Genomic DNA, 27,956 nt, shown 5'->3' with positions numbered 1-27,956 from the left:
GTTTATATATTCGTGGTCTGTGATATACTCTTTGGCCTGAGCGATAGCCGGCACGTAGCTGGAGCCTTTGCCGGTTTTATTTCTAAGAAATCAAAGAAATCTAATTCATACTTGTCATACTATTTAATGGAAACGTGAATTAAATACGATGATTAATAATTATTTACAAAAGACTAAAAATTAAGCTTGTTTACGCGGCGCGGCACGGACTCGTTGCCCTCCAAAATGTCGGGGTAAGTGTTTGGACGCTTTTATGTTAGTTGTTGATTAGGGGAAGAATAGAACGAAGCAATTTTGCTTATAAACAGCTATGAATTTGATTATAATAACATGAAACAACAATCTGAAAGTATCATAAGATTTTTTGTTATACCGTCAATTCAAAATTACTCTTTCAAAATATGCACCCAAAGTTACTTAAATGTACTTACATACTGATTTATTGTTATGCTGGCTGGCGAATGCCATTTATATAATTACAAGTAGAATTCAATTGATAATGAGCTGAGGTGTTATATACATAGGTAACATAGGTTACCTATGGATTATTATAAGTGCAGTATCCTTTTTGAGCGAGTGTACTCGCCAACAAACTGCTGTGCAATTTGGCGAGTTTCCGTGTGAGGGTTGGGAATGATTGATTCCCAACCCTCACGCGGAATTTTCGATCATTTAGAAAGTCGCTAATCCAAACTAGTAGTTTACCACATATGCCAAGGTGTTCTTATTTATGAAGTAGGTTCAACTGATTGGAACCCTGTCAAATGCTTTCTCCTAATTCCACCACCAACACTATTTGTTCCAATCCACTGTCTAACAGCTGAGAAGGTTAGTGACAGTCAATCGCTTCTATGTGAAACCATGTTGCTCTCGCATATTTATTATGTTTCCTTTTGTTATGAATTCTCTTAGGTTATCAACTATGATTTTCTCCATTACTTTACATAATACTTATACTCGTCAAGCTGATGGGTCTGTAATTTTTGGCATTTAACTTCTTACATTTTTTGACAATGTTGCTGTCTAAAATGACATTGGCTAACTTGGAAGCGGTATGAAAGTGTTATTAAACCCCTACCACTTATTGATATCTAGAGGACATCATACTGGAACAATAAATCTCTTGGAGCTAAATGGCTTTCTAGGTTCAAGGATTTGGGCTGGGTGTTGATTAATCAGTCAATGAATGAGTCAGGACTTTTCTTGTTTAGTAAGATTTTATTATTATGGTTTATTACAGGAAACCATATACTATGAAGGAGATGAAAGCTATAGTGGACTACTTGACTGAACACAGAGCATACAGTGAAACTAAAGGAAGAAAGATGTGGATGGACTTAGCCAGTTCTAAAGTAAGTAAAATATTAAAATTAATAAATTTAGCTACATGTGTCATGTTTTGCTGCATATTATCCATATTTTCATAATAATATTATAAATGTGGAAGTGTCTGTCTGCTAGCCTTTCACAGCCTGTTTAATAGATTTTGATGAAATTTAGTACAAAGATTGCTTGCATACTGGGGAAGGAAATATGCTACTTTTGATTCTAGCCAATCAATGGTATTTTTGAGAAACCTAAATTCTCATGGATGAATTTGCATACTTTAACTTGGTACAGAGATAGCATGCATTCTGGAGATGGGTTTTATTCTAGAAAATCAAAAAGTTCTTGTGGGATTTTTAAAGACCTTAATTCATTCATCACATTCACAATTCACATATAATATCATCTATGTAGTTCAGAATAAATACAACAATAAACCATTGTGCTAAAATTGTTATAATTATTTTAGGTTACAAACAGAACATGGCAGAGTTTAAAGGAGACATTTTTAAAACGCATAAGGCCGGATATCCACAATCCCTATTACAAGTTGACTAAAACCCAGATATATAGTTTCCAACAAGGGTAAGTCCTCATTCAACACCTTAAATTTTTATTATATTCAATAAACACTTTTAAATGGAAGCTTCTTAAAGTAAAACACAACATGGGCATTCATTCTTCAAAAAAACTGTATTATGACCATCATTAACAAGTGTAAATTAAAAATTTATAACACCCCCAACAAGTCAAGGTTACAGTACTAGTCCAAAGTATCTGAGTTTCCAAAACATCATTTTCAAATAAATAATCATGTATCAAGGCAACGTCGATCTTGACAGTGTGACATTTGTCAATTGACACTTGAATATTATGAACGTAAGGGTTATCTAACCTTCTTTTCTACAAGAAAACTAGAAAAGAGCTGATAACTCTTAAACGGCTGAACCAATTTTTTTGGATTATAGCTAAGAACACTCGATCAAGCCACCTTTCAAACAAAAAAAAAGTAAATTAAAATCGGTTCATTCGTTTAGGCGCTACGATGCCACAGACAGATACACAGATACACAGATACACAGACACACAGATACACACGTCAAACTTATAACACCCCTCTTTTTGGGTCGGGGGTTAAAAAAACTGACACATGAGGATTTGCAAAATCTAACAAGTTATTTTAATTTAGTGAAAGTTTTTATAGAATTAAATGAGTATTTTTTTTTGTATTGTGTGTTGTTGTTTATACCATTAATTTTTTTTCTAGACAAGACATAGAGAAGAAACTAAACAACAGACTGCAAATACGTTCAACTAGTAAAGATTCTTCAGATGGTAAAGTAGAATTCATTGTACTTCATTTAAAAATAATATACAATTACTTACTTAATCTTTCATAATTTTAGATTTCAAAGAAAAAGATACAGAGACTGCTGGGAATAGTAATGACAAAAATGAAGATAACATTGCAGGTGAGGACCCTAAACTGTCAAATATCAGAGCATCCACAGAAACACTTGTCCTAGAAAACTGTTATGAAACTGCTGAAGAAATAAGAAAAGACCTACAATCACCAGCTGGAGTTGAAGCACCGCAACCAAAGAAATCCATGAGGGATCTCCTAACCTTTTCAGAACCCCTGCCATCCATGTTGCAGAGTGTTATTGATGATTTTGTGTCAGAAGACGAAGAGGAACCTAAAATGCAAATAGTTGAAGCAGAACATGAAGAGACAATTGACAGAAACGCAGCTGACGAAAAAGAAGTAGAAAAAAACGTTACAATCGAGATTTCTGATTCAGATGGCAATGACTTACGAGAGGAGACGAAACAAACTAAAACTACTGATGTTGATCTACCATCATCATCTGATAAAAATGAACATGCAATAACAACATCCAAAACTAAAGAAGCAGAAATTACAAATGAAAAATTGCATACTTTATCAAATGAAACTAAAAATATAACAAATGAAAAAAGTAGCTCCTGGCTGAAAAATGCTGAAGGCGATAACACTAAAAGGTCATCTGATATAACCCAGAATAATTCCAGCATTCCAGATACTCTTTTACCTGGAAATCAGGAAGCCTTTGAAGAAAAACAGAAAAAAGTACCAGAAAAGCGTAATCTGCGTTCAAACAAAAATGCAAATCTAGAAAATGTTCGAAAAAGAGCTAGTTCTTACGAATTTGAAACAAAAACTAAAAAAAGAATCTTGTCTAAACTGAAATCTATATCTGATTCCGAAAGATCTGTCCCAAGTAATGGAAATGTTTTTGAGAAGTCTAAGTTTTCTACTCTTATACAAACTCTACCAGAAAAATGTGATAAAACCTCTTCAAATGTAAATAATGAAAAATGTGAAAATACTTATGTACCAGAAGAAACTGTTAAGAACTTACAAGATACTGTTATGAAAAGTTCTCCTGAAATCGAAAATCCCTGTTTGAAGAATGTAAGCTTATATGCTGAACAATTTACAACAGAGAAATACATTGATTCTGATACAAGCAATAATGAAGATGACAAAACTGAAGAGATAGGGAGAAATGAGACACATGAGAATATAGAAAACAAAAATAAGAAAGAAAATGAGAACATAAATGACAAGGAGAGCGAAAATAAAATTGACAAGACAGGTTATGAAAATAAGAAGGGAGATGACGCAAATGACAAAAATAGTGATAAAATTGGTGACACAGTTGGTAAAAATAAGAAGATCGTCGATAAAAATAAAAGATTGGAAGACAAAAATAAGAAAAGAATTGAAAGCAATAAGAAAGCAGATGATAAAATTGAAAACACGGGTTTCAAATCTAAGAAGATAATCGTTATTACTGAGCAGGCAAACGATAATATTACTAACATAGAAAATAACAACAAGGAAAAAATTGATAAGAATAAGACACATGATAAAAATGATAAACCAAGTTCTAAAGCTGGTCAAACATTAGTTAAGGATAATGACAATATGGAAGATGATGTTGTTATCTTAAGATCGCATTCCGAATCTGTCACCGAGAGTGGCAATGAAGTGAAAAGAGATCAGGACCGATTGGTTAGGCAACAAAGAGACAGAACACTAGCTAATATGTTTGGATTTGCAAGCGGTAAGTTTTTTAGGTGATCATATTGTGGGAGAATGTGTCTAACAAAATTAGCATAAATATTATGAAATAAATATGCACTAATAATTGTCTTTACATTTGTGTTAACAGGTATTTTAATTAATTATTGTAATGAGAATAAAGTAAAATGAAGTTAAAATGGCATAAATATAAAATAAAATGGTGCTGGTAGAACCATAGTAATTCAAGTCACATTTAACATTCGATGTTTCTTTGTATTTATGCATGGTCATTTGTTTTATTCAGAGATGACAGGACCAACTTATTGAGTTTGGTGTCAAATCAAAATTATGGGTCCCTAACCTGCAATAAAACGTTTTTTTTTTAATCAAAATGGCGCGTGAGCACTCATTTCTTACGCATTATATAACTAATAGATTTGGAAAATATACGAAATTAAATGGGTTTTTCTTCGTGGTGTTTTTAATGGCGTAGCTAGACGCCAGTAATTTTAAATTACCATTTAAAAACCATATGATCAATACAAATCGATCCTTATAAACAATCGAATTTTCTAAATTATCCAATAGTATTTAGATGGTCAAAAAACTCGTTATGATGCGCGGCGTTTTTGTGCCGCATCATTATTCATAGCGTAAAATAATTATCTAGTATGTCCACACATTTAGATTTTCATATTTTCAAAACAAAAGAAACTTTAATAACTATTTTAAATTAAAGTTAAATTAAAAATAAAATCGAATTGAAACAATAAATCATTTCTGGATTTTAAATTTTTGATTGTAATTAAAAAGTACTTGTGAATATTATTCATATAAAAAAAACCGGCCAAGTGCGAGTCAGACTCGCGCACTGAGGGTTCCGTAGTCGGGTATTTTTCCCAACATTTTGCACGATAAATCAAAAACTATTATACATAGAAATAAATAAAAATCTGTTTTAGGATTTACAGGTAAAGCCCTTTCATAACATATCCCACTTGGTATAGTTATCTTATTTTAAAAATTGAAACGCATTTTAATTTTTTTTTTAAATGATGTAACCACAAATTCGCGGTTTTCAGATTTATTCCTGTATTTGTTCTATAAAACCTAACTACCTACCAAATTTCATGATTCTAAGTCAACGGGAAGTACCCTATAGGTTTCTTGACAGACACGACGACGGACAGACAGACATACAGACAACAAAGTGATCCTATAAGGGTTCCGTTTTTCCTTTTGAGGTACGGAACCCTAAAAATTAATTACAAACTAACGTTTCTTTCTGTCCTGTTTTATTAGGGGTTTTCATGCATGCATGGTATCTTGCTTAAACTGTAAGAATGATTGGCTTATCAACTGGGTAAGAGTAAATTATTTTTTGATCTTTATAGGTGGAACAAGTCGAAGGCAGAGAAGAGGTACAGAGCGTCGCAAACGTACCATATCACACTCGCATAAGCAGTAAGTATTAACTAATTGCTAGCTACTTTATAGATTAAGCTAGACTTCTGTGGGTCGCGGCCTAAGCGGCTGACATGCGCGTAAACCATACGGCCGTTTTAAGATTGCGTTCTGACATGTCTTACATACAAAATAATGTTATGTTCTGTCAGTTACATACAAAATAATATTGTGTTCTGTAAGTTACATATAAAATAATATTGTGTTCTGTCAGTTACATACAAAATAATATTACTGTGTTCTGTCAGTTACATACAAAATAATATTATTGTGTTCTGTCAGTTACATACAAAATATTATTATTGTGTTCTGTCAGTTACATACAAAATTATACTGTGCACATAACTAATTATTGTTTATATGTAACTGACACAATCTTAAAACGGCCGCTCTATATGTAAGGAACACCACTTTTCGGATCTTTTCCTTTACTTGTGATATAAGACCTACCTGCCTGCCATATTTTATGATTCTAGGTCAATGGTAAGTACCCTATAGTTTTTTATTCCCTTTTCTAGACGGACAGACAGACAACGAAGTGATCTTATAAGGGTTCCCTTTTTTTTTCTTTTGAGGTAGGGCTTCCTAAAAAGAAGAATTTTATAAAATAGATGATGCCAAAATTTAATTTTTTTCAAAACAGCAATTATGGCAATGGGACCTCCGCATCGAGCGACTGGACGTCGGACTCGGGGTCTGAGTATGTGTCGTCGCCACCGCGCCAGTTCGGCAGAAAGGGACGGCACACTAGGAAATACTTGTAAGTTCCATCATCATCATTTCAAACCATCTATGCCAAGGCCCACTACTGAGCATGAGGCTCTGACGATCTACGTAAACACTCTTAACAGGTCTTATTAGCGGGGGCTCCCGGGCTGGATTCCCGGCTAGGGTTTGGAATTTTATAATTTCTAAATTTCTGGTCTGGTTGGGTGGGAGGCTTCGGCCGTGTCTAGTTACCACCCTACCGGCAATGCTGTGCCGCCAAGCGATTTAGCGTTCCAATACCCGTGTAGAAACCAAAGGGGTATGGGTTTAATAAAAACTTGTCGCCTTCCAGATTAGCCCGCTTCCATCATAGACTGCATCATCACTTACCACCAGGTAAGATTGTAGTCAAGGGCTAACTTGTTTCTGTTTTGAAAATTAATTGTAGTAAGTAAAAACAGACGTTCTGTTTGGCGACCGCTTTAAGTTCCAAGTTACTATTAAGTTTTTAACCCCCCACCCAAAAAGAGGGGTGTTATAAGTTTGACGTGTGTATCTGTGTATCTGTCTGTGGCATCGTAGCGCCTAAACGAATGAACCGATTTTAATTTAGTTTTTTTTGTTTGAAAGGTGGCTTGATCGAGAGTGTTCTTAGCTATAATCCAAAAAAATTGGTTCAGCCATTTAAAAGTTATCAGCTCTTTTCTAGTTTTCTTGTAGAAAAGAAGGTTAACTTACCGTTAGGTTCATAATATTATGTCATTTGACAAATGTCAAGCTGCCGAGATGGACGTTGCCTAGATACATAATTATTTATTTGAAAATGATGTTTTGGAAAACTCAGATACTTTGGATAGCTATAATCCTAGAAAATCAGTTCAGCCGTTTGAAAGTTAGCAGCTCTTTTCTAGTTACTGTAACCTTCACTTGTCGGGGGTGTTATAAATTTTTAATTTACACTTGTAAAAAGTGTTTTTCTTTTAAATAAACATTTCCTTTTTTAGGAAGCCTAAATCAGCTCCAATATTATCACTTGAAGAGGAAGGTGGTCTGTTTGTGGTGTATAATAATAGAATATACCCTGTGGTTAAGGATGGGAAAAATGTTAAAAACTATGTCTGTCTTGCGCCCGAAGGTGAGTCTGTTATTAAGCTGTATAATACACGACAACACTAGGCACTCACTCTTAGACAGAATGTCGACGTATCGACACCACCGTGACACTGAGTTGCAGATGTTTTCACGGCTTACATCTCACCAACGTTGATAGAATTCGTGCATAGTAAAATGGACCTAAATCTTTAAGGTTTAAAATCGTAAATTCAGGATCACCGATTTTAATTTCGCAAGATTTCCGCCTAGAACGCTGGCTGTAGATGTACTGCCGAGTTTTTTAAAAACCTAAATCCACGCAGACGAAGTCACGGTGTCATCAAGTATAAATTAAGAAAAAAAAAAACTAGTTAGTAAATAGCTGACAAAATCCTTTGTATAAATAATTTTCATTGTTTTATATTTACAAAATTCTTTGTGTAATTTTTAATGTTTCTATTTCAGACGACTTTGATCAAGAAGAGTCCTTTTGGAAGCTGAAATATGTAGAGGAAAAGAAAAAATGTGCTGAATTGACGAAGTAATTAATTTTTATAACTTCATTATATAAACTTATAATAGAATAGAATAGATTTTTATTTAAATAAACTTTTTACAAATGCTTTTGAATCGTCAAAATAATCTACTAATGGAAAACCTCAATTTGTTTATCTTTAAAGTCGGCTAAGGAAAATTAAGTATTGTAACACAACAGCCACACCAGCTGGCGCTAATTACAGGGTGCGGAAATATAGATCGTATCACTCCCTGTAACTTGCCAAGTTGGAACTAGATGGCGCTGACTATAGGTTGGCAAAAAGTAAATGACGCTAGGGAGATTTCCCAACCCTACCATAAGACCCAGCCATAGCCAATGTTTATCAATCGAAAATCAAAAATCGATTCAATCAATGGATTCACTAGTACGGATCACTCGACACACGAGGTCACCTTGTAGCCGCGCTTCCGACTTTCGCTTCCACTGCGTGGGACGAATTGTATGGGACACGACTCTCTTAACCCCGTGTAAAAGTCGCGCTTCCGACGTCCGCTTCCACTTCGTGGGACGTTCGTAAGGGACACGACTCTTGTCGTCTAGTGGTGCTTCCGACCTTGGCTTCCACTGCGTGGGACCTAGGTTAGGGACTCTACTCTGTAAACCTAGAATAAAGTCATTGTGTCTTCACGCAACGTTGCTGTTTGAATTGCTTCGGCTGAATCCCGACCCGTCGACGACGTGGAACTTTTCCCCCGCGTCTTACATCTGGCGCCTCAACGTGGGGCAGCGCTTTTTACAACTGGCGCCCAACGTGGGGCCGCTGTCTACAACTTGCGCGCAACGTGGAACCTCTGTCTTACAACTGGCGCGCAACGTGGAGCCGCTGTTTACAAACTGGCGGACACTTCGGGCAAGTCAAACACCACCCAAGGCCCAAGGTTCTATGTGAGAAGATCGGGACGTACATCAACGTTTCACTTGAAGACCAAACCATTTATTATCAAAACAGACAGAAGTAACTATGCGTTAGGAGCTGCTTTGATCCAGGGGGAGGGGGAAAATGAACACCCCAGTTCAACCTTTACGAAGGAGGGGATGGCCACGGAAACACAACTAAGAAGCAAACTTATTGATCCAGTTTCCTCGTCGGGACGCCTTCGGAAGCTGAGGGGGAGACTGTAACACAACAGCCACACCAGCTGGCGCTAATTACAGGGTGCGGAAATATAGATCGTATCACTCCCTGTAACTTGCCAAGTTGGAACTAGATGGCGCTGACTATAGGTTGGCAAAAAGTAAATGACGCTAGGGAGATTTCCCAACCCTACCATAAGACCCAGCCATAGCCAATGTTTATCAATCGAAAATCAAAAATCGATTCAATCAATGGATTCACTAGTACGGATCACTCGACACACGAGGTCACCTTGTAGCCGCGCTTCCGACTTTCGCTTCCACTGCGTGGGACGAATTGTATGGGACACGACTCTCTTAACCCCGTGTAAAAGTCGCGCTTCCGACGTCCGCTTCCACTTCGTGGGACGTTCGTAAGGGACACGACTCTTGTCGTCTAGTGGTGCTTCCGACCTTGGCTTCCACTGCGTGGGACCTAGGTTAGGGACTCTACTCTGTAAACCTAGAATAAAGTCATTGTGTCTTCACGCAACGTTGCTGTTTGAATTGCTTCGGCTGAATCCCGACCCGTCGACGACGTGGAACTTTTCCCCCGCGTCTTACATCTGGCGCCTCAACGTGGGGCAGCGCTTTTTACAACTGGCGCCCAACGTGGGGCCGCTGTCTACAACTTGCGCGCAACGTGGAACCTCTGTCTTACAACTGGCGCGCAACGTGGAGCCGCTGTTTACAAACTGGCGGACACTTCGGGCAAGTCAAACACCACCCAAGGCCCAAGGTTCTATGTGAGAAGATCGGGACGTACATCAACGTTTCACTTGAAGACCAAACCATTTATTATCAAAACAGACAGAAGTAACTATGCGTTAGGAGCTGCTTTGATCCAGGGGGAGGGGGAAAATGAACACCCCAGTTCAACCTTTACGAAGGAGGGGATGGCCACGGAAACACAACTAAGAAGCAAACTTATTGATCCAGTTTCCTCGTCGGGACGCCTTCGGAAGCTGAGGGGGAGACTGTAACACAACAGCCACACCAGCTGGCGCTAATTACAGGGTGCGGAAATATAGATCGTATCACTCCCTGTAACTTGCCAAGTTGGAACTAGATGGCGCTGACTATAGGTTGGCAAAAAGTAAATGACGCTAGGGAGATTTCCCAACCCTACCATAAGACCCAGCCATAGCCAATGTTTATCAATCGAAAATCAAAAATCGATTCAATCAATGGATTCACTAGTACGGATCACTCGACACACGAGGTCACCTTGTAGCCGCGCTTCCGACTTTCGCTTCCACTGCGTGGGACGAATTGTATGGGACACGACTCTCTTAACCCCGTGTAAAAGTCGCGCTTCCGACGTCCGCTTCCACTTCGTGGGACGTTCGTAAGGGACACGACTCTTGTCGTCTAGTGGTGCTTCCGACCTTGGCTTCCACTGCGTGGGACCTAGGTTAGGGACTCTACTCCGTAAAACCTAGAATAAATCCATTGTGTCTTCTTACAACTGGCGCCCAACGTGGGGCAGCGCTTCTTACATCTGGCGCCCAACGTGGGGCCGCTGTCTTACAACTGGCGCTCAACGTGGGGCAGCGTGTCTTACAGTATTATATTATAGTCCGCACAATATGACTTCTCACGCGCCATTTTAACTATATGGGTCAACTAAATCGTAATTTGAGAAGATTCAAGATTTTTTTATTTGCAGAAGCATTTTTTTACAATGAGATGTTATTAAGTACATATTGTCCAGTAGAAATGTTTCACCTTACATAATCACTCAGGCATGCAAAATTTGTACAAAGTATAATTCATATTTAAACTATTCTTTGAATCTCAAAATTCATCTATTGTGTAGAAGCACCTTTCTATTAGCCACCGTTTAAGACTTAATTAAAAAAAGTTTAACGTAAGTTCTCTAAACGCCTTTTCAAGGCTTTTTTTTTTTGAAGTCATTTTGTATGCATAATATTAATGATAATTTTGCAGGTTGATAAACCAGATGAAGGCAAAAGAGCAGCAAGGAGAGCATAGTCGAGTTCCGCCAGTGCAGCCAACATCAGCGCAGTAAGTATTTAATCTATGAAAATATAGTCCTTTTTGTAGTGAAAATGGGATTGATGTAATTTTTACAGGACTGCCTTTAAAAAGGTAATGTAAGTGTTAATGTTTTCAAGGTACGTGTATTTCTTTATTCCACCATAACTTCTAAATGCCTGAACAGATTTGGATATATGGGGTATCCTTAGAGTCCTCACATCATCCCTAGTGACGCCGGCTATAAACTTGAAAATTTTAAATGTGAAAGATTTTACTTGATATTTTTTAATTACAACTTGTTTATTGGAAACTAGATCACCAGGAATAAATATGACGTTTTGCTTTTGCCATAATATCTCCAATAAAACATCGATAAGTACCTGTTTGGCGATTAAAAAAGCGACCCTACCTAAATAAAAATAAATATTACCATGTCTATCGAATTTCATGAAACATGCGTTGGGTGCGACTTTTGCAATGCGATGTGCGATCTACTTTACACAACATTATCTTTAAGTACTGAAGTAAGTTATGACATAGACACTGAGATCTATAGAGCGCACTTTGAATTTGCTCCGACTCTTCTTCCTTCTCTCTGGGCTGGTTTCCGCACTTAAACGTTTCCGTCTGTTGTGCGTGCGTTGCCCCTCCCCGCCGAAGTCCACTCCGACTCAAGACACTGTTTAATCGAGACAGTGTTATACCGCTGTCTCGTTTTAGCTAAAATTTACGTGTGAGCAGAGTCAAAGTGCGCTGTATAGATTTCAACCTGAGAGATTCTTTAATATTAACTTTTTTGCAGGAGCAGTAATGCACTTGCAGTGCAAGAGTCAGCACTACAACCTGAATTAACAAAAAATGTTCCAGGTAAAATTTCAAACGATTGGATACTCGCTCTCTATCCTTACTCTGTCAAATTATCTTTGGATAAACAGAGGCACACTACTAGGTCACGTGACCCGAGTTCGAGGCAGCTCCCGAATATATATCGATCCCCTTTAATCTTATAAGAAAGAGAGAGATGAGATAAGAGTTTACATGATTAACTTCATTGTTTGTAAACTACTGTGTGAGCTGAATTGCACTTTATTGCGACCTAACAAAAGTCGCTATTTATTTAAACGTCTTGCCAGAGTGACTCTTCTGTACCTGTAAGGTTTTATTAAGCATAATATGTGTTAAGATTATTTTATAAGAATCATTATGCACTGTTGATTAGTCAGCTTTGATTCGGACTCTCAGACTAAACACAAAAAGCGACCCAAACATAATAATCAAGTAAGCTGGAAGACCACGACAAGTGACTGTAGCTGTGTGGTTTGATTCGTGAAATAATGTTGAAGACAGCTGCATATAATATACCTACATTTTATTTTACACATTGTATTTACACTGTCTGTATTATTATTTATTGTCTGTGCGTATTTACAATGACGAACTCGCGAACTTTATAGAATTCAAATGCGTTGTATGTGGTACTGATGGAATTGCTGAGAAGGAAATGATGGCTCTTGATGAGAGGCGAGAAAAGTAGGACTTCTTGAATTTGTTCCATGTTTGAATTGATGTTTGATGTGACAGCTCCATAGAAGTTTTCTTAATTATTTAGTTAATTAAAACAATGTTGAACACGGCTACAACTCCAACTCAACTGCATTTCTTATATGTGTCGAATGTGGAACAAATTGCAATATTAGCATTTGCTAATTTAACCAGACCAGAGCGACTTATAGACAGTGTGTAATAGCACTAACGGAGTACAAGACTCTTTTCTTCATATGAGATGGTTGTCTTCAAGTGGACAGCAACAAACATATTTTTTATTTTTTACAGAAACTTCACTGATGCTAAAAGTTCAACCTCATCCAGATACAGAGGAGAAGACTGTTAAATTTAAATTTACTAAAAATAATGAGGTAAGTAAATACGTATTTCTTACATTTCTATCATCTAAATACATAAATTTATAGAAATGCTGACTGACTGACTGTGTGCATTGATAGATCACTATCAACGTTCAACTCAAACTACTGGACGGATCAGGCTGAAATTTGGCATGCAAAAGTTATTACGATGTAGATATCTGCTAAGAAAGGATTTTTGAAAGTTCAACCCCTAAGGGGGTAAAATAGAGGTTTGAAATTTGTGTAGTCCACGCGGATGAAGTCGCGAATATAAGCTAGAAATATAAAACAAAAAAAATGAAAATATTTATTTCCTGTAGGGCAAGTACCACTGGTTCTTTTAAAACCTTGACGTCAACATTTTCAGGGTTCCACACTCGAAGTACCCGTAATTACTACACGTGGTCGTCACGTGGTCACGACAGAACATCGCATCGTCCCGTCGTGACCACGTGCAGTTCGCACGGGTCGAAATATCGATACATCAAAATTATCATATTGTGGTGTGTAAGGTCAGCCTCAGAAATCAATTCCGAAATAGCAATACCGCGAAACTATTGCATCAAAAACTTGTCGCACTTGTGACCTTTTTAAACAAACACGCCACACACACCTAATGCATGTGCATAACCGTGCCACGTGAATATGATCATTAAGGTGCTAAACTACTTACGGTCTTTGACTGTACCTATAATTTACATTATATATCGTTAAACCACGAAATAGGCCTAAAATCATGACCCCCAAAGTTTTTAGCACCTAATGTGGCATGGAACCCCACTTTATGCATGCCCTGAGTCCTTGATCAGGTTTTTATTTGTAGGAGGTGCAACTAGAAGGCCACTGGCGCCAACTCAGCACGCTCCTGGCGCACGTGCCTCAACTGTTTCAAAAGGAAACAGATCCTGTAATGGCTAGCAGTGTGAGCTCCAAAACTGGCTCAGTGGCGCCCGAGCCTATAATGGAAAGTGACAGATCTACTCCTAGTGAAGGTAATATTCATATTATTACACTATGTCTCCATACTTTATTCCTTGTCTATTATCTATGGATTTCAGCTTTCTAGGTCTACAGGTTTACGTTGATTTATAGATAGACAGGTTTGTGTTTGTTTTTTTTTAAAGAATATTAGTCACTGTAATCATGACTAACATTCCCCTTTTCCGCTCCAACTAAGCGTTAAGCTTGTGCTAAGAGTGGGTACGACAATAGTGCAACGGGTGGGGTTTGAACCTCCGACCTTTCGGTTTTCAGTCCGCTCCTATAACCGTTAAGCTATTGGGGCTTAACAGGTTTACGATAGGTTGGCGTTCAGTTAGGAGTCCAGACTTATCTTTTAACTGGTGCATGGTTGTGTGAGTGTGAGTGAATGTTGCGTGTTTGAGCGTGTACGTGTGTGTACACGTACGTGCGTGCGGATGTCAATCTCACAAAAAGTCTGAGGCGAAATTACAAATTACTCTGTATTTACATCGAAGCAGAATATAGACCAATTCACATATGGAAGAGGTCCACAGAATTGAGGCAACCAAAGGGTGGGACTCCCATTAAACCATGTCAAGGCAGACGCCAAAGACAGTAGGCCTTTTTACGTGACGCCAACTATACTGCTTTTATGAAATGGAAAACAGTATTAATAATAGTTATGGAAATATTTCTTTCAGAAGTGGTAGAAAAAGTGAACCAGAGAGAGAGAGAAATTGCGCAAGAAATCGAGCGGTATCACAAAGAAGAAGCGGCTGATATCGAAAAACCTCCACAGATACAGAATATTACTAAACGGTAAATAATACAGTCATGTCTTGTTATTAAAATATTATTTCTACATATTTTAAGAAGTACTGAGTAAGTAATTCTAATCTAAATATTTTACATTCCTATACCTTGTCAGTTATATATTCATTAAAGCTATATATAGTATAATTAATGGAGTAATAACCTTTCTCTATTAAAAACTTTTGGCAAGTGATTATATAGTATTGGCCCAGTGCAAAAGAGGCTTTTTGAGAAGAGAGAACTCTTACTATGTTGGTGGCGTATTTTCATGTGTCTTCTAATGTTATTGCAATGTTCGAACAGACTTGAGTTAGATTTAATAAAATTTATTGTCTCATAGATATACATACATAATTTTTTTTTTAAATCTTTATTTAAAGAGATTATTCGCTGGGCGAATATGCCTCTCTATATAGCTGCAATACAGTGCATTCTAAATCAAAATTAATCTAGGTTAAAATCTAGCCAGTAATCATCTTCTTATATATACTTACATATGAAAGAAGGAATAGGATTGGCATCGAGAGAAAAGACAGAAGCTTCTGTCTTTTCTCGATGCCAGTCCTAACCAACCGTAACAATTGCGTGGCCTCCGCCGAAAGCGGGTAGGCCAACGCAGTATTAATAAAGCCCACAGAATTGGTGGCGGTATATCTAAAAAGTCTTCTTCTATGTTCCTCATTACGGGCACATTCCATTGAAATATGGACAACATCTTCTGGTATATTGCAAACACTACAATTAGGCGAGTTAACTTTTTTTCATTAGATATGCAAATTTATTCAATGGAATGTGCCCCGAACGAAGACGCATCATGAGAGTCATATCCAGTCTATTTAAGGAACTATTGTCAATCCACGACAAAGTAGGTGGCTGTGGCTGGATAGTTTAATACCATATACCCTTCTCCTTTGATCTTTCATCGAAATACTCTTTCCAAGATTCATGACCGCCTTCTTAATTAGATAAATGCAGTCAGAATAAAAAGGGAGCAAAGACACAATAATTGGCAATGTATTTCTTAAAATATGGTTAAAATAAGTTATTATTAAAGTATTGATAATTCAAAACGAAATTGAGTTTTATTATAAAATCATCAATAAAAGCATTATCAAAGTCACAGTGCAATACAATAGAAATGTACATATACAATATACAATAGAATACAGGATACAATAGAAGATGCTATAGAAGCAGGCATTACTTTGGTTCTTGTTCCTTGTATATAACTAATTGATAGAAAATACACATTTTGATAATACCTATGAAAAATTTCAATACTATATGAAGCCCACGAATTCGTCCGCGTTAGTTTCGGTTGTATACAATCTGTGCAACTTTGATTTCCCAGAATAAAGAATAGCTGTCTTTCTCCAAGATGCAGACTATCTTACATACTGGTTACAATTCAATTACAGCTGAAATAAATAATCACTCTATCGGTAAACTGTCGATAAGTTACTTAGCAACATTGTTATTCACGTGACAACGTCTTATAATTCGATAGAGCCGGCTGCACGCACGAAAAAAACATGACTCATGCGGCGTTACCTCGCTCTGAGGCGTTCCATGTAAGGCTTGAAGTGCAAGCGAGAGCGCGGAACGAGCGACAAAGAAGCACAATCGGCCTTTGTTGTCACGTTCAACTATCGTCAGTAAACCGACTTTACAGACAACCAATTTTTTTTCAGAAACAATCATACAATTTTGTATAAATAATGTTGCTAAGCAACATATCCACAGTTTACAGATAGATTGATTATTAATTTCTAGCCTGACCAGAAATATAGAAAACTTGCTCTGGAGGCGCCACTGGGCTATTGATCGTAAAATATTAGGATAAGGATTATTTTAGCAATCCACAAGAAAAGTTCCCAACCAGCGACCTTTGGGTACATACTGAGTAATATTTTGTTACATAAAAACCGCAATTTTGAATAATTCCAGCAAAGGCAGACCGAGAAAAACTTCTCCAGCCGTGCCTCCCAGCCCAGCAAAAATCGCTAAACTCGATGTTACTGAGCAAGGAAACACCACAGAAAAGACATCAGTTGGGGAAAATATTTCTACAATCACTACCCGCACAAAAAGAACGCCGAGAAAGTTGATTTCAGGTTTGTAAGACTGCTATTTTAGGATTTACACCAACACAATATTTTTAAAAATCCAGTTCAGTGCAAGTCGGGCTCACACACAAGATGTTCCGTGCCATCCCACAAGATATTATACTATATATAGCTCGATTACCACTCACTGACTCACTCATTGACATAATTGTTCTCCTAGAAAGAGAAGGAAAATGATATAGTGATGTGGGGGAGTTGTGTTTGGATTCGGGAACCCTCTGGGGAAAAATTATGACATTTCAGAAAAACAAGATGGCGGCCGATGTGATTTTTGCACCTCCGTTGTTTTCCAACCGATTTCGTTGAATTTTGCAAACTTTGAAGAAAGTAGTAAACGGTTAATAGAAAATGTAGAAAAAATTGGAAAAACAAGATGGCGGCCGAGCCGCAGCATTTTGAAAATTTTGATTTTTCGACCCCGAACCGCGGCGCCACAGATCCGAGACGGGGTAGTCGAGGATAATTATTTTTTCGTGTTTCGCCCACGATTATCCTGCATTTTGACAGAATGGGAGTGATTTTTAAAAATTCAAGATGGCGGCTGTCATGGCGGCCGTTAAGTTAGACGTACAAAAAATCGCAATTTTAAAATTCAAATATCTCAAAGTTGGCAACATCGGAGCGATTCGGCTTCTATGAAGCGATTGTACGTATGAACTTGAGATATAGATTGGTGGGGAAAAATTACCCCATTTTTCGGGAAATTTCAAGATTTTTGCGAAAATGTAAAAAATCGAAATACGCACTTTTAGCAAAATCCGAGTATGAGTGATTACGTGTTTTGCTCGTACAAATGACATTTGGGTATTTTTGTCACCGGAGACTGGCAACACTGGAATTTATCAAAGTAAAAGTGATTTTCGACACGGTCTTTTTCACGGTATCCCCTTTCGCGTGGGTGCGAGCGAGAGGAAAGATTGAAACGTCATCGGGCGCGGTATATCCTGTAGTTAATAGGAAAATTATGAAACCGTGTAAAATCTTTCTGTGAAACGAGTTGGCGGCCATTTTGTATTTTTTTTAATTTTTCGAAATTTTGATCACGTTTTTGAGGCAGTTGGCAACATTTTGGAAAGTCGACATGTATGAATCGATTGTGTGACTCAACCGGCAGTATCGAAATATGTAAACAGTGTTGCCACATTTGGGGAGATTTTCGAGATTTTCCCCAAAAACTCCTCCTGTAAAATTTTGTATGAAATTATTTTTTTTCACTGATGGTTTCGTATAGAAAACAAAAAAAAAATCGAGGAAAAATTTGGAAATAGCTGATGATCGAGGATGTCGGAGACGAGTGAAGGGTCCGCTCAAGGTATTGAAGATAGGTGGGGGGTGCTCGACCAAATGTCATTCATGACATCATCCAATTGCCAAAAAGCTGAAAAAAAATTCAAAATGGCGAAGAAAAGATGGCCGCCATATAAATTTCGCCGGTGTCCAGCTCGGAGGGTATAAAAGATGGAACTGAGGTTTCTTGGCAAAAGAGGATCAGGATCCAAAGGTCTACTCGATGAATAGAAAAAAAATTCAAAATGGCGGAATTTATTTTCCCATACATTTTGTATGGCGAATATTGAATGTCTCATTCCCCTAGAAAGAGACGGAAAACGATACGATAATGTAGGGGAGATGTGTTCGGGTGGGGGAGGCGAGTAGGGAAAAATTATGACATTTCAGAAAAACAAGATGGCGACCGACGTGATTTTTGCAACTCTTTTGTTTTCCAACCGATTTCGTTGAAACTCGCAACCTTTGAAGAAAGTAGTGAACGATTAATAAAAAAAGTGGAAAATTTTGGAAAAACAAGATGGCCGCCGTACAAATTTCGTCGTTGTCTATCTCGGAGGCTATAAAAAATGGAAGAGTTGTTTCTTGGCAAAAGATGATCAGGGTCCGAAGGTCTTCTCAGTGGAACAAACTCTGCATGCTCGCGGACCACTTTAGTGGTCCGCGCACCCACGCACCCTACTTTATTAACCTCAACTACCCCGTTTTTACAAAAAATGATATGGATGTCGTTTTCAGAGTTTTCCAGGTTGCTCATTTTGATAACGACATTTATTTTGAAATCCAAGATGGCGGACATGCATTTTTTAAGAAAAAAATCGATATGGGTGTCGTTTTATTGTGTTTTCGCGGTTAATTTTGTATCTTAATAAATACTATCGTTTTAATACTGAAGGTCTACTCGTTGGAACAAACTCTGCATGCTCGCGGACCACTTTAGTGGTCCGCGCACCCACGCACCCTACTTTATTAACCTCAATTACCCCGTTTTTATAAAAAATGATATGGGTGTCGTTTTCAGTTTCCCAGGGTGCTGATTTTGATAACGACATTTATTTTGAAATCCAAGATGGCGGACGTGCATTTTTTAAGAAAAAAATCGATGTGGGTGTCGTTTTGTGGGTTTTTGTGGTAAATTGTGTATCTTTAACCGACTTCCAAAAAAGGAGGAGGTTCTCAATTCGTCGGAATCTTTTTTTTTTTTTTATGTATGTTCCCCGATTACTCAAAGACCCCTGGACCGATTTGGAATTTTTTTTTTGTTTGAAAGGGTATACTGTGCAGATGGTCCCATATAAATTTGGTGAAGATCTGATGAATATCTTCGGAGATGGACTATCGGTGAAATAATCTCTGCATGCTCGCGGACCACTTTAGTGGTCCGCGCACCCACGCACCCTACTTTATTAGCCTCAACTACCCCGTTATTACAAAAAATGATATGGATGTCGTTTTCAGAGTTTTCCAGGGTGCTGATTTTGGTAACGACATTTATTTTGAAATCCAAGATGGCGGACATGCATTTTTTAAGAAAAAAATCGATATGGGTGTCTTTTTATGGTGAATTTCGGGGTGAATTATGTATCTTAATAAATCAATTTGGTTTTATATAATAAAAAAATAACCTTACCACGTCACGCGAGCTGCTTTAGCAGCTCGCGCACCGAGCAAAACACTAGTTTTTTTATATACATGGCAGCCATTTTGAAATTTTACTATTTGTTGTTGTAGTGGCAGAAAATAGAATAGAAACAGTTTATTCTGTGAAAATTTTAACTCTACCTATTACAGTTTATGAAATACAACCCGCTGACAGACGTATGGACGGATTGCGGAGGCTTAATAATAGGGTCCCGTTGGTACCCTTTGGGTACGGAATCCTTAAAACCAAAATCCAAGCATCATCTTAGTACATAATATAACACATTCCTATTGTTTTTTACCTCAAAAGGAAAAATGGAACCCTTATAGGATCACTTTGTTGTCTGTCCGTCTGTCAAGAAACCTCTAGGGTACTTCCCGTTGTCCTAGAATCATGAAATTTGGCAGGTAGGTAGGTCTTATAGCTAATAGCGCAGACACAGGAATAAATCTGAAAACCGCGAATTTGTGGTTACATCATTAAAAAAAAAATTAAAATGTGTTTCAATTTTCAAAGTAAGATAACTATACCAAGTGGGGTATCATATGAAAGGGCTTCACTTGTACATTCTAGAACAGATTTTTATTTATTTTTATGTATAATAGTTTTTGATTTATCGTGCAAAAAGTTGGAAAAAATACCCGAGTACGGAACCCTCAGTGCGCGAGTCTGACTCGCCATTGGCCGGTTTTTTTTCAAAATTAAGTTATTTATTTGTAAAATGTCTTTACAGAAACAGTTGAAGTGAACCAAAATACAATAATAAGTACAAGGAGGACCACGCCGAGGAAATCCCTCGAAAAGATAGCGAACCCTGAAGATCCGGATGCCGATATCCGATACAAATTCCCCACCCAGCCGCCCACCACCCGCAAATCATATACTAAGTCAAAAAAAAACGCAGCGCCAAAAAATCCAGGACAAAGCAATACTAAAAGGTAGTGAGTAGATCTTATTCTGTATCATTAATTGATGTTTAAGCTAATCGTGATCGCACATTACAGAAAGCACGCCGCACACGCGTCAAACGTCTGTTCGAATGCAAATCATAGGGAATCAACTTTTTTATGATTTTTTTAAAAACAAATATCAAATCATTTTGACAAAAAACAATGTAATAAAATCTGACGATGTTTTTTATGATGATACATACATAACAGAATAAAATACTGACGAAAAAAACAGTCTAATTATAATCTGATGAGCTTTTTGTTATGATTAAAATTTTGACGAAAAAAACAATGTAATTAAAATCTGATGATTTTTTTTTTTCAAAATTTTTTTCGAAATTTTGATCAAAAAAAGCAATGCAAAATAAAATCTGGCATCATTTCATGGTTTTGGGTGTATAGTTAATACAAATTTAAAGTATATGAATATTCAATAAATTATAATTTATTTTGATTTTTAATAAATTAAATTGTATATAAATCTTAGTATTAAAAATAAACTTATAATCATGTCAATAAAATCACAAATCATCATTTTGATTTGTAATTTTTACCATGAGTTTGCAACAAAAAAACAACGTAAAATAAGTGAAATGTTAACAGGTCGTCTTACTTATGCGACGAATCTCTTGTTTTGTTGAATTTCCGTTCGCTATAAAATCGGGTGAATTCTTTATCAGATTTCAAGATTAATTGAAATTTCAAACAAAAATTCCTTTTAACAAATCACAAGACAATGCAAACGCAGTTCGATACTTTATTAGAAAACAGCGTTTCAATATAGTTTTATGTAAATGTTTCATCAAACTTAAATTCAAACTCGCGGTTATAATAATAGGTACTGCTTAAAATAACAATATTATTTAAAATCTGACAATGTAGTTCAAAGTTTGAACTCCATGCAATGTCTTTAGTTTAGGGTTTTAAGATGACCAAATTTTCAATCAATTTATTTGTATTTACATACATCTAAGTATCGAAAATGAACTAAATAATAATCATCGACTTAGTTTTGAATCAAAATCTTTACATACTGAAAAATACGAATGATGTATTCAGTAGATATCGAGCACTTATCGAGCAGATATGTCGAAGAACTTATAAGGCTAGAGCACTATTTATATTATACATATTTATTCGGCGCGTGCGGCTCTCGTGATGTGCGATCAGGAAATTCAATACATAATATTCTGATGTCACATATTTTAAGATGAGCAAATGAATCGGTTGGATTTCCAGAACATATGGTGGGCTGCAAGCCATAGAGTTAGGATTTCAATGTCATTTAGAATCAAACCCTTGATGAATCAACCGGTTCAGATGCTCTATCTAGTTCTAATATTAGGTTATATTATGGAAATCATTGTTTACATATAAGGTACCCAAAATCTTTTATTTTTTCAAGTTTTCATATATTTTTTACAGTACATAATCCCGTTGACTATTCATTTTGATGGTATTTAAAATAAAATTTTCTTTGTTTGTACATGATTTCTATCAAATTAAATTAGGCCTTGTTACACTGAGCTAATTTAAAAACGTCTTAAGGGGCAAGCGAGGGTCTGCCCGCGAAATTCAAATTTTACTTGGTTTTCCGCAATTTGTAAATTAATACGACAACGTAGGCCTATGGCACTTTAATTGGGGCAATGGCAGTATCATCCTCACAGGTTTATATAAAAATCTATACTTGAAAGGGTCCAGTTTAAGAAGTTAGTTCTAATATCGACTAACTCAGAAACTAGTCTATACTAGAACTAACTTCTTAACCTGGACCCTTTATCTTTAAGGTGCGCCTTAAAGATCGTCATTCAACTTTTTATTTTTTTTTTCAATTTTTGACAATTAATAATAAATTAGCTCTGTGTAAATATATACAAAATAGTAAAGTGATAGTTTTCTGGATGTTTACAATCCATAGCGACGTAATCAACTCTACAAGTCATTGCTATACTTGCTACTTAAGAAAATCTATTGTATTTACATTTTATCACTTTCTATTGTTACTTTTACTATCATAAAATTTTGCGTTCTTTGTTTTATTAATGCAGTAACTAAAGGAGCTAAAAAGATTTTTACTATCCCATTGCATGGGAGCAGGTCCTATAAAATAAAAGTATAAATTATAAAATATGTTTTTTATTTATAAACATTACCTTACATTCAATCGTTCAATATACATATGATTAATAATAGTAATTACAATTAATTATATTTAACATAGTATATCTCTAAGTAAGTCTCTAAGTAATGAAAGGTAATTATATATCTATTATTTAAGTACTTATAGCTCAAATTACTATCAATTTATTTTGCATCCATATTTTCATTATTCATTAAAAAAGAAATTGCGAACTATTTTATTTTTTATTTATTTTATTTTTTTATTTTATGGAGACAAACAGTATTAAAAATTTATTATTATAATATCTATTAATATATTATATTATTTTGTATTATAAGTGGCTTTGTTATTTATTTATTTAAGTGTATATATTGTCAACCTGCTTCCATCCGTGCATGGTGCTTGTCTTGCTAAATCACTTGCACTTTAGCTTCTGCGTTTTGTTGCACGCATTATCAAATTGCTATATCGTTTTCTTAATTCACAATAGCACTACGAAGCTGTTGTCGCCACCTGTGGATAGTTCGCAGGGATACCAAGACTCCGACATTAGTCCCTGCATATCTAAAAGAAGAAGGAAAACAACCTTGTCATTTGCGACCCATAGAAAGCGTTATACAAAGCGTTCTCGTCAAAGAAACGACAGTATGATGACCAGTGATTCCAGCAACTCATTCCAGAGCTCTCGTATAAAAACAATGACTTTCCAGAATTCAACCTTAACGTCTGAGATATACAAATCGGAATCTTATAGATTGCTAATGAATAAAAATTCTAAACCTGCTAGAAATACCTCAAAATTGAGCAAAATTTTAGAGGCTAGTCCTGCTCCACGAGATTTTGACGTAAATATGGAGGCTTGCGATGAAATTGCTATAAATGGCAACAGTGATTTAAATGATAAATCAAAATGTCTTCAAATTAACACTGATGATAATTCGAGCAACATGTCTCTTCCCACATCTCCAGTTTTGTCTATAGTTGAAAACATATCAATCAGTAAGGAGTTTTTAAGTGGTATGGATGTAGATCTTAGTGATGAAAAACAAGAGGATGAGAACGGTGAACAAATAACGTTGAACCATCTAATGACACCAGATGCTGGCATAGCCATGCCTTTATTGAACCAGGAGTGTGGCCTTGAGAAAAGTCGGCAGGAGGGACAAGCATACCATTACAACATGAGCATTTCCAAAACTAATGCTGCAATATCTGAGTCATTACTGAATAAAATAAATACAGTTAACCTACGAGATCCATCTCTCTCTGAAACATTAAATGTTAAACTCAAAGATTTACTTTTGGAAAGCGCTAAGAAAAGACATAATGTTAATGATGGCACAAAAGATGCAGAAGTTAATGATAAACCTGGCCATAAGAAGAATAACTCTAAGAAACGCAGTTCCACGCCTCGTAAACGTCAAAGTAAACGCAAACAAACACTAACGAATTCCGAGCCTCGAATTATTGAAGAACATGTAGAATCTTGCTCCCGTGTTGGCCGACAGTCCTGTCCACCTGTTATAATGATTTCTGAACACGACGATGGTGAAATAGTCACACCCACCGAAACAGAATCCGATCAAACTCTTACGTTAAAACCTACAAAAGGAAGGAAAAAGAAGGACATAATCAAAATAAAAATTACCAAACCAAAGCCTCAGAGCCAAAAAAGACAAAATAACGAGACTAATTTCTCCGATAGCGGCATCAAAGACACATCCTCTGAAATGCAATTATTACAGGCATCAGATGATAGTGTGGATCTCATTCACAATCATTCTGATACATGTCTTACCGCACATGAATGTATGAGAGACAGTCTTATAGTGTTAGACGATTCAGCTGATTCAAATAATGCGCTGGACTCAAATACTACGAGTACGTCGGATAGAGTTGCAAGTCATCGCACTGTAGGAAACATATCCGATTATCAGGAGTTATTCAGCAGTGATGCTCAAGATGGCACTGATGTAGTAAGAGGTAAATACTACCTATTGTTCGCGACAGGTCGAGATGGCAATTTTCTAGTGGGGTGACATCACATACTGGGTAATCGATATGGATAATTTTTTTAATACACAAGGCAACAAAATGAGAGTAAAATTATCACCACCTTTTTTAAAGTAATATTTTATTCATCACAATCAAAATCAAATGGACTTATACTAATGTTAGTAGCTACAAACACTTGGTTTGAATTGTAAAAGTGATTTTAATTACATATTTATTATTCATGTAGTCTTACTGATTTTGAACGACGACTCACCTCATACCCCAATTGCCATGTCGACCTGTCCCAAACAATACTTAACATTTCATTGCTATAAAATTTTAAAAGTTCCACAAAGGTTAAGTTATTTTAAAAAATCCTCATAACTTTCCAGTAAGATTTGAATCTTCAAATTACTTAGCTAATTAAGTAATTTCAAATTACTTAATTAGACGGTAAAAATATATTTTTTAAAGCACTGATTCTGTTTCTGGTAAATATTTCCACGACTTTTAAACATAAATATTTGATTTAATTTTGTAAAGAAACCCAACAGCTTTTTATACTACCTATATGATTTTTTATAGTTTAAAAAATTTGCCAACGACTTGTAGAGGTTTGTAACGACTCCACCGCATATGAGGCACATACAAAATATAAGAATTTGTCTTCACTTTTTAAAATACGAATGGATGAGCTTTGCCTATCTGGAGTATTTTAATATCTTTCTTGTAGCTAAACACAAGTTTTCCTAAATAGACTAAATAAACGAGGGTACCCGGGAAACAGCAAAAATGCATCAAACTAAACCTCTTTTACGTTTCACTAGGGTGTAACAGTGTTGTTAAATATCGACATAGGCACACTATTCATATTTTATTATTGCCATAAAATATATCTAAGTGCATCTCTTTCAGAATATGATTTTGTGGAACCTAGACAGGTAAACAGTGCGGCAACCACACCCTATCTTACGCCTATCGGAACCCAGTCTACGCCCAACAGTATTATGACAGATGACTTATCTGACGAAATCCCTGAAGAACCAATCCGTAATACAGGGTGGTATCTTTTAACTGAAGACGAAGCTTCCAATACCAATTATTTTTTTAATATAAATAAGAATTCGGAAGCGACTAGCTATGGCGCTAAATTGGAGCAACTCTTCCCGGTGACGTGCGCTGTGCCAGACCTATCCACTATTACAGAGATGTCTAGAGAAAATGCAGATAGCAAAAAATTTTCTGACGATACTAGTACTAGAGACGGTCTTAATTCACCAAATATATTTAAATAATTAAGTATAAGATGCATAATTAACTAAATATGTTTGGCAAATACGATGTTCTTTTCTTGAATATATACAAAAAGATTTTTTTACTGTAACATTTTCAATGAAAAATATAAGTATTTAGTTATCTAGGGTTAATAATCTTCATAAATTATAAAAATTATTGTTTGTCCGTTCGTTAATTATTTTTTACTTATTTTTTTGTACTTATTATTATAGTTTGCGAATAATTGTTCATACTATTGAATTTAAACATTGTACAGTTGTGGTTGGCACATGCGTGAAGGTTTCTGACATAACTGCTGGCGCGCGAGTCGCATTGTAACGCATGCTGGTCATAAATTGTAGTATTATATTTTGATAAATAAAATTAATCATTATTCATTACTATTATAATGGAGAAGTTGTTATCATATCTACGAGCGCAACTTTAAAATTCCAAAAATTCCAAAACTTTTTATTTCTTATTTTAATAAATTCAAATAAATTACATATTTTTGTTTTACTTTATAGACGCCAACATTTGGCTGCAACCATGATTTCCTATACGTAAATTTACAAACAGAGTACTCTGTGAACCATGGTCCATGAGCAGCGACCACACTGGTAGGCTAGTGATGAATAGAATCAAGAATATAGGCATCTTCTAGGTAGGTAAATCATATTATTTATTTCCTATAGAACAAATAACCTTAAAAAACTGTAACCCAGGCTGTACATCCAGTAAGAATCAATGAAATAGGTAAAATCAGATTTCTTAAGGTGGAAGCGACGGGCCTGCCCGCGAAATTCAAATTTAATTAGGTTTTTCGCATTTTTAAAACTAATACGACAACGTAGGCTTTTGGCCTTTTCAATTGCGACAATGGCAGTATCATCCTCACAGGTTTATATAAAAATCTTTACTTGAAAGGGTCCAGTTTAAGAAATTAGCTCTAATATCGACTACTGTGTCAGAATTAAAGTAAAGATTTTTATATAAACCTGTGAGGAGGATACTGCCATTGACGCAATTGAAAAGCCATAAGCCTACGTTGTCGTATTAGTTTAAAAAATGCGAAAAACTAAATTAAATTTGAATTTCGCGGGCAGGCCCGTCTCATGCCCCTTAACTAAGGTGCTGCCAGATCACAGAGCTATTATATACAAGATGGTTACATATTTGTCACATTTTTTGACCCTCAATACTCAGAAAGATATCTCTTATGTGCCTCCCTCAAGCTACTCGACACTGGCGAAGTGCATTGTGTTGTTCTGGCACTACAAAAACCACCAAACAAGAAAAGAAGAAGACCCTCTCACGTAACATGAGAATAGTGCGGGAAAAACTAAGTACCTACAGGACAGCTGGCAGGAAATATTGTACATCGATTTTTAGAAAGGGATTTCGGCTTCGTAGAGCGTTGTCTCTATCTCCTTAACGTGCGTGATACTCTTTAGTGTGTGATCTCAACGACGCTCTACGACACCGCTATGGCAACACTGCTTGAATGTCACTGTCACATTGCACATTGATTCTACATATAAAT

At 36.3% G+C, this 27,956-nt stretch overlaps 1 protein-coding gene across 2 annotated transcripts; it reads left to right on the top strand.

Annotated features, from left to right (window-relative positions):
- Positions 1-3: 3 nt before the first annotated feature.
- Positions 4-26,917, top strand: LOC123875387. 2 transcript variants are annotated; one of them, XM_045921191.1, is made up of 18 exons: positions 4-233; positions 1,241-1,352; positions 1,796-1,911; positions 2,594-2,661; positions 2,733-4,436; positions 5,791-5,860; positions 6,504-6,620; positions 7,573-7,703; positions 8,126-8,201; positions 11,283-11,360; positions 12,136-12,200; positions 13,167-13,249; positions 14,061-14,229; positions 14,905-15,019; positions 16,961-17,127; positions 20,802-21,006; positions 23,634-25,126; positions 26,054-26,917. In XM_045921191.1, exons 1-18 carry the CDS (start codon positions 226-228, stop codon positions 26,431-26,433), a joined length of 5,157 nt encoding a protein of 1,718 aa, XP_045777147.1. In that variant the 5' UTR covers positions 4-225; the 3' UTR covers positions 26,434-26,917. The 2 variants fall into 2 exon arrangements, with proteins under 2 accessions (XP_045777147.1, XP_045777146.1); XM_045921190.1 differs by having other exon boundaries at positions 5-233; positions 14,902-15,019.
- Positions 26,918-27,956: the final 1,039 nt, after the last annotated feature.

This window comes from Maniola jurtina, chromosome 20 (genome assembly GCF_905333055.1).
Source record: "Maniola jurtina chromosome 20, ilManJurt1.1, whole genome shotgun sequence".
Lineage (NCBI taxonomy): Eukaryota > Metazoa > Arthropoda > Insecta > Lepidoptera > Nymphalidae > Maniola > Maniola jurtina.
Note: the sequence above shows the minus strand (reverse complement) of the source record. Positions and strands in the feature narration are given on the sequence as shown.

Excerpts from the sequence above, each read along its gene's own strand:
- LOC123875387 (XM_045921190.1), top strand. Across the intron at positions 8,202-11,282 it reads AAATGTGCTGAATTGACGAA|GTTGATAAACCAGATGAAGG; the intron begins GTAATTAATTTT and ends ATAATTTTGCAG. Across the intron at positions 15,020-16,960 it reads ATACAGAATATTACTAAACG|CAAAGGCAGACCGAGAAAAA; the intron begins GTAAATAATACA and ends GAATAATTCCAG.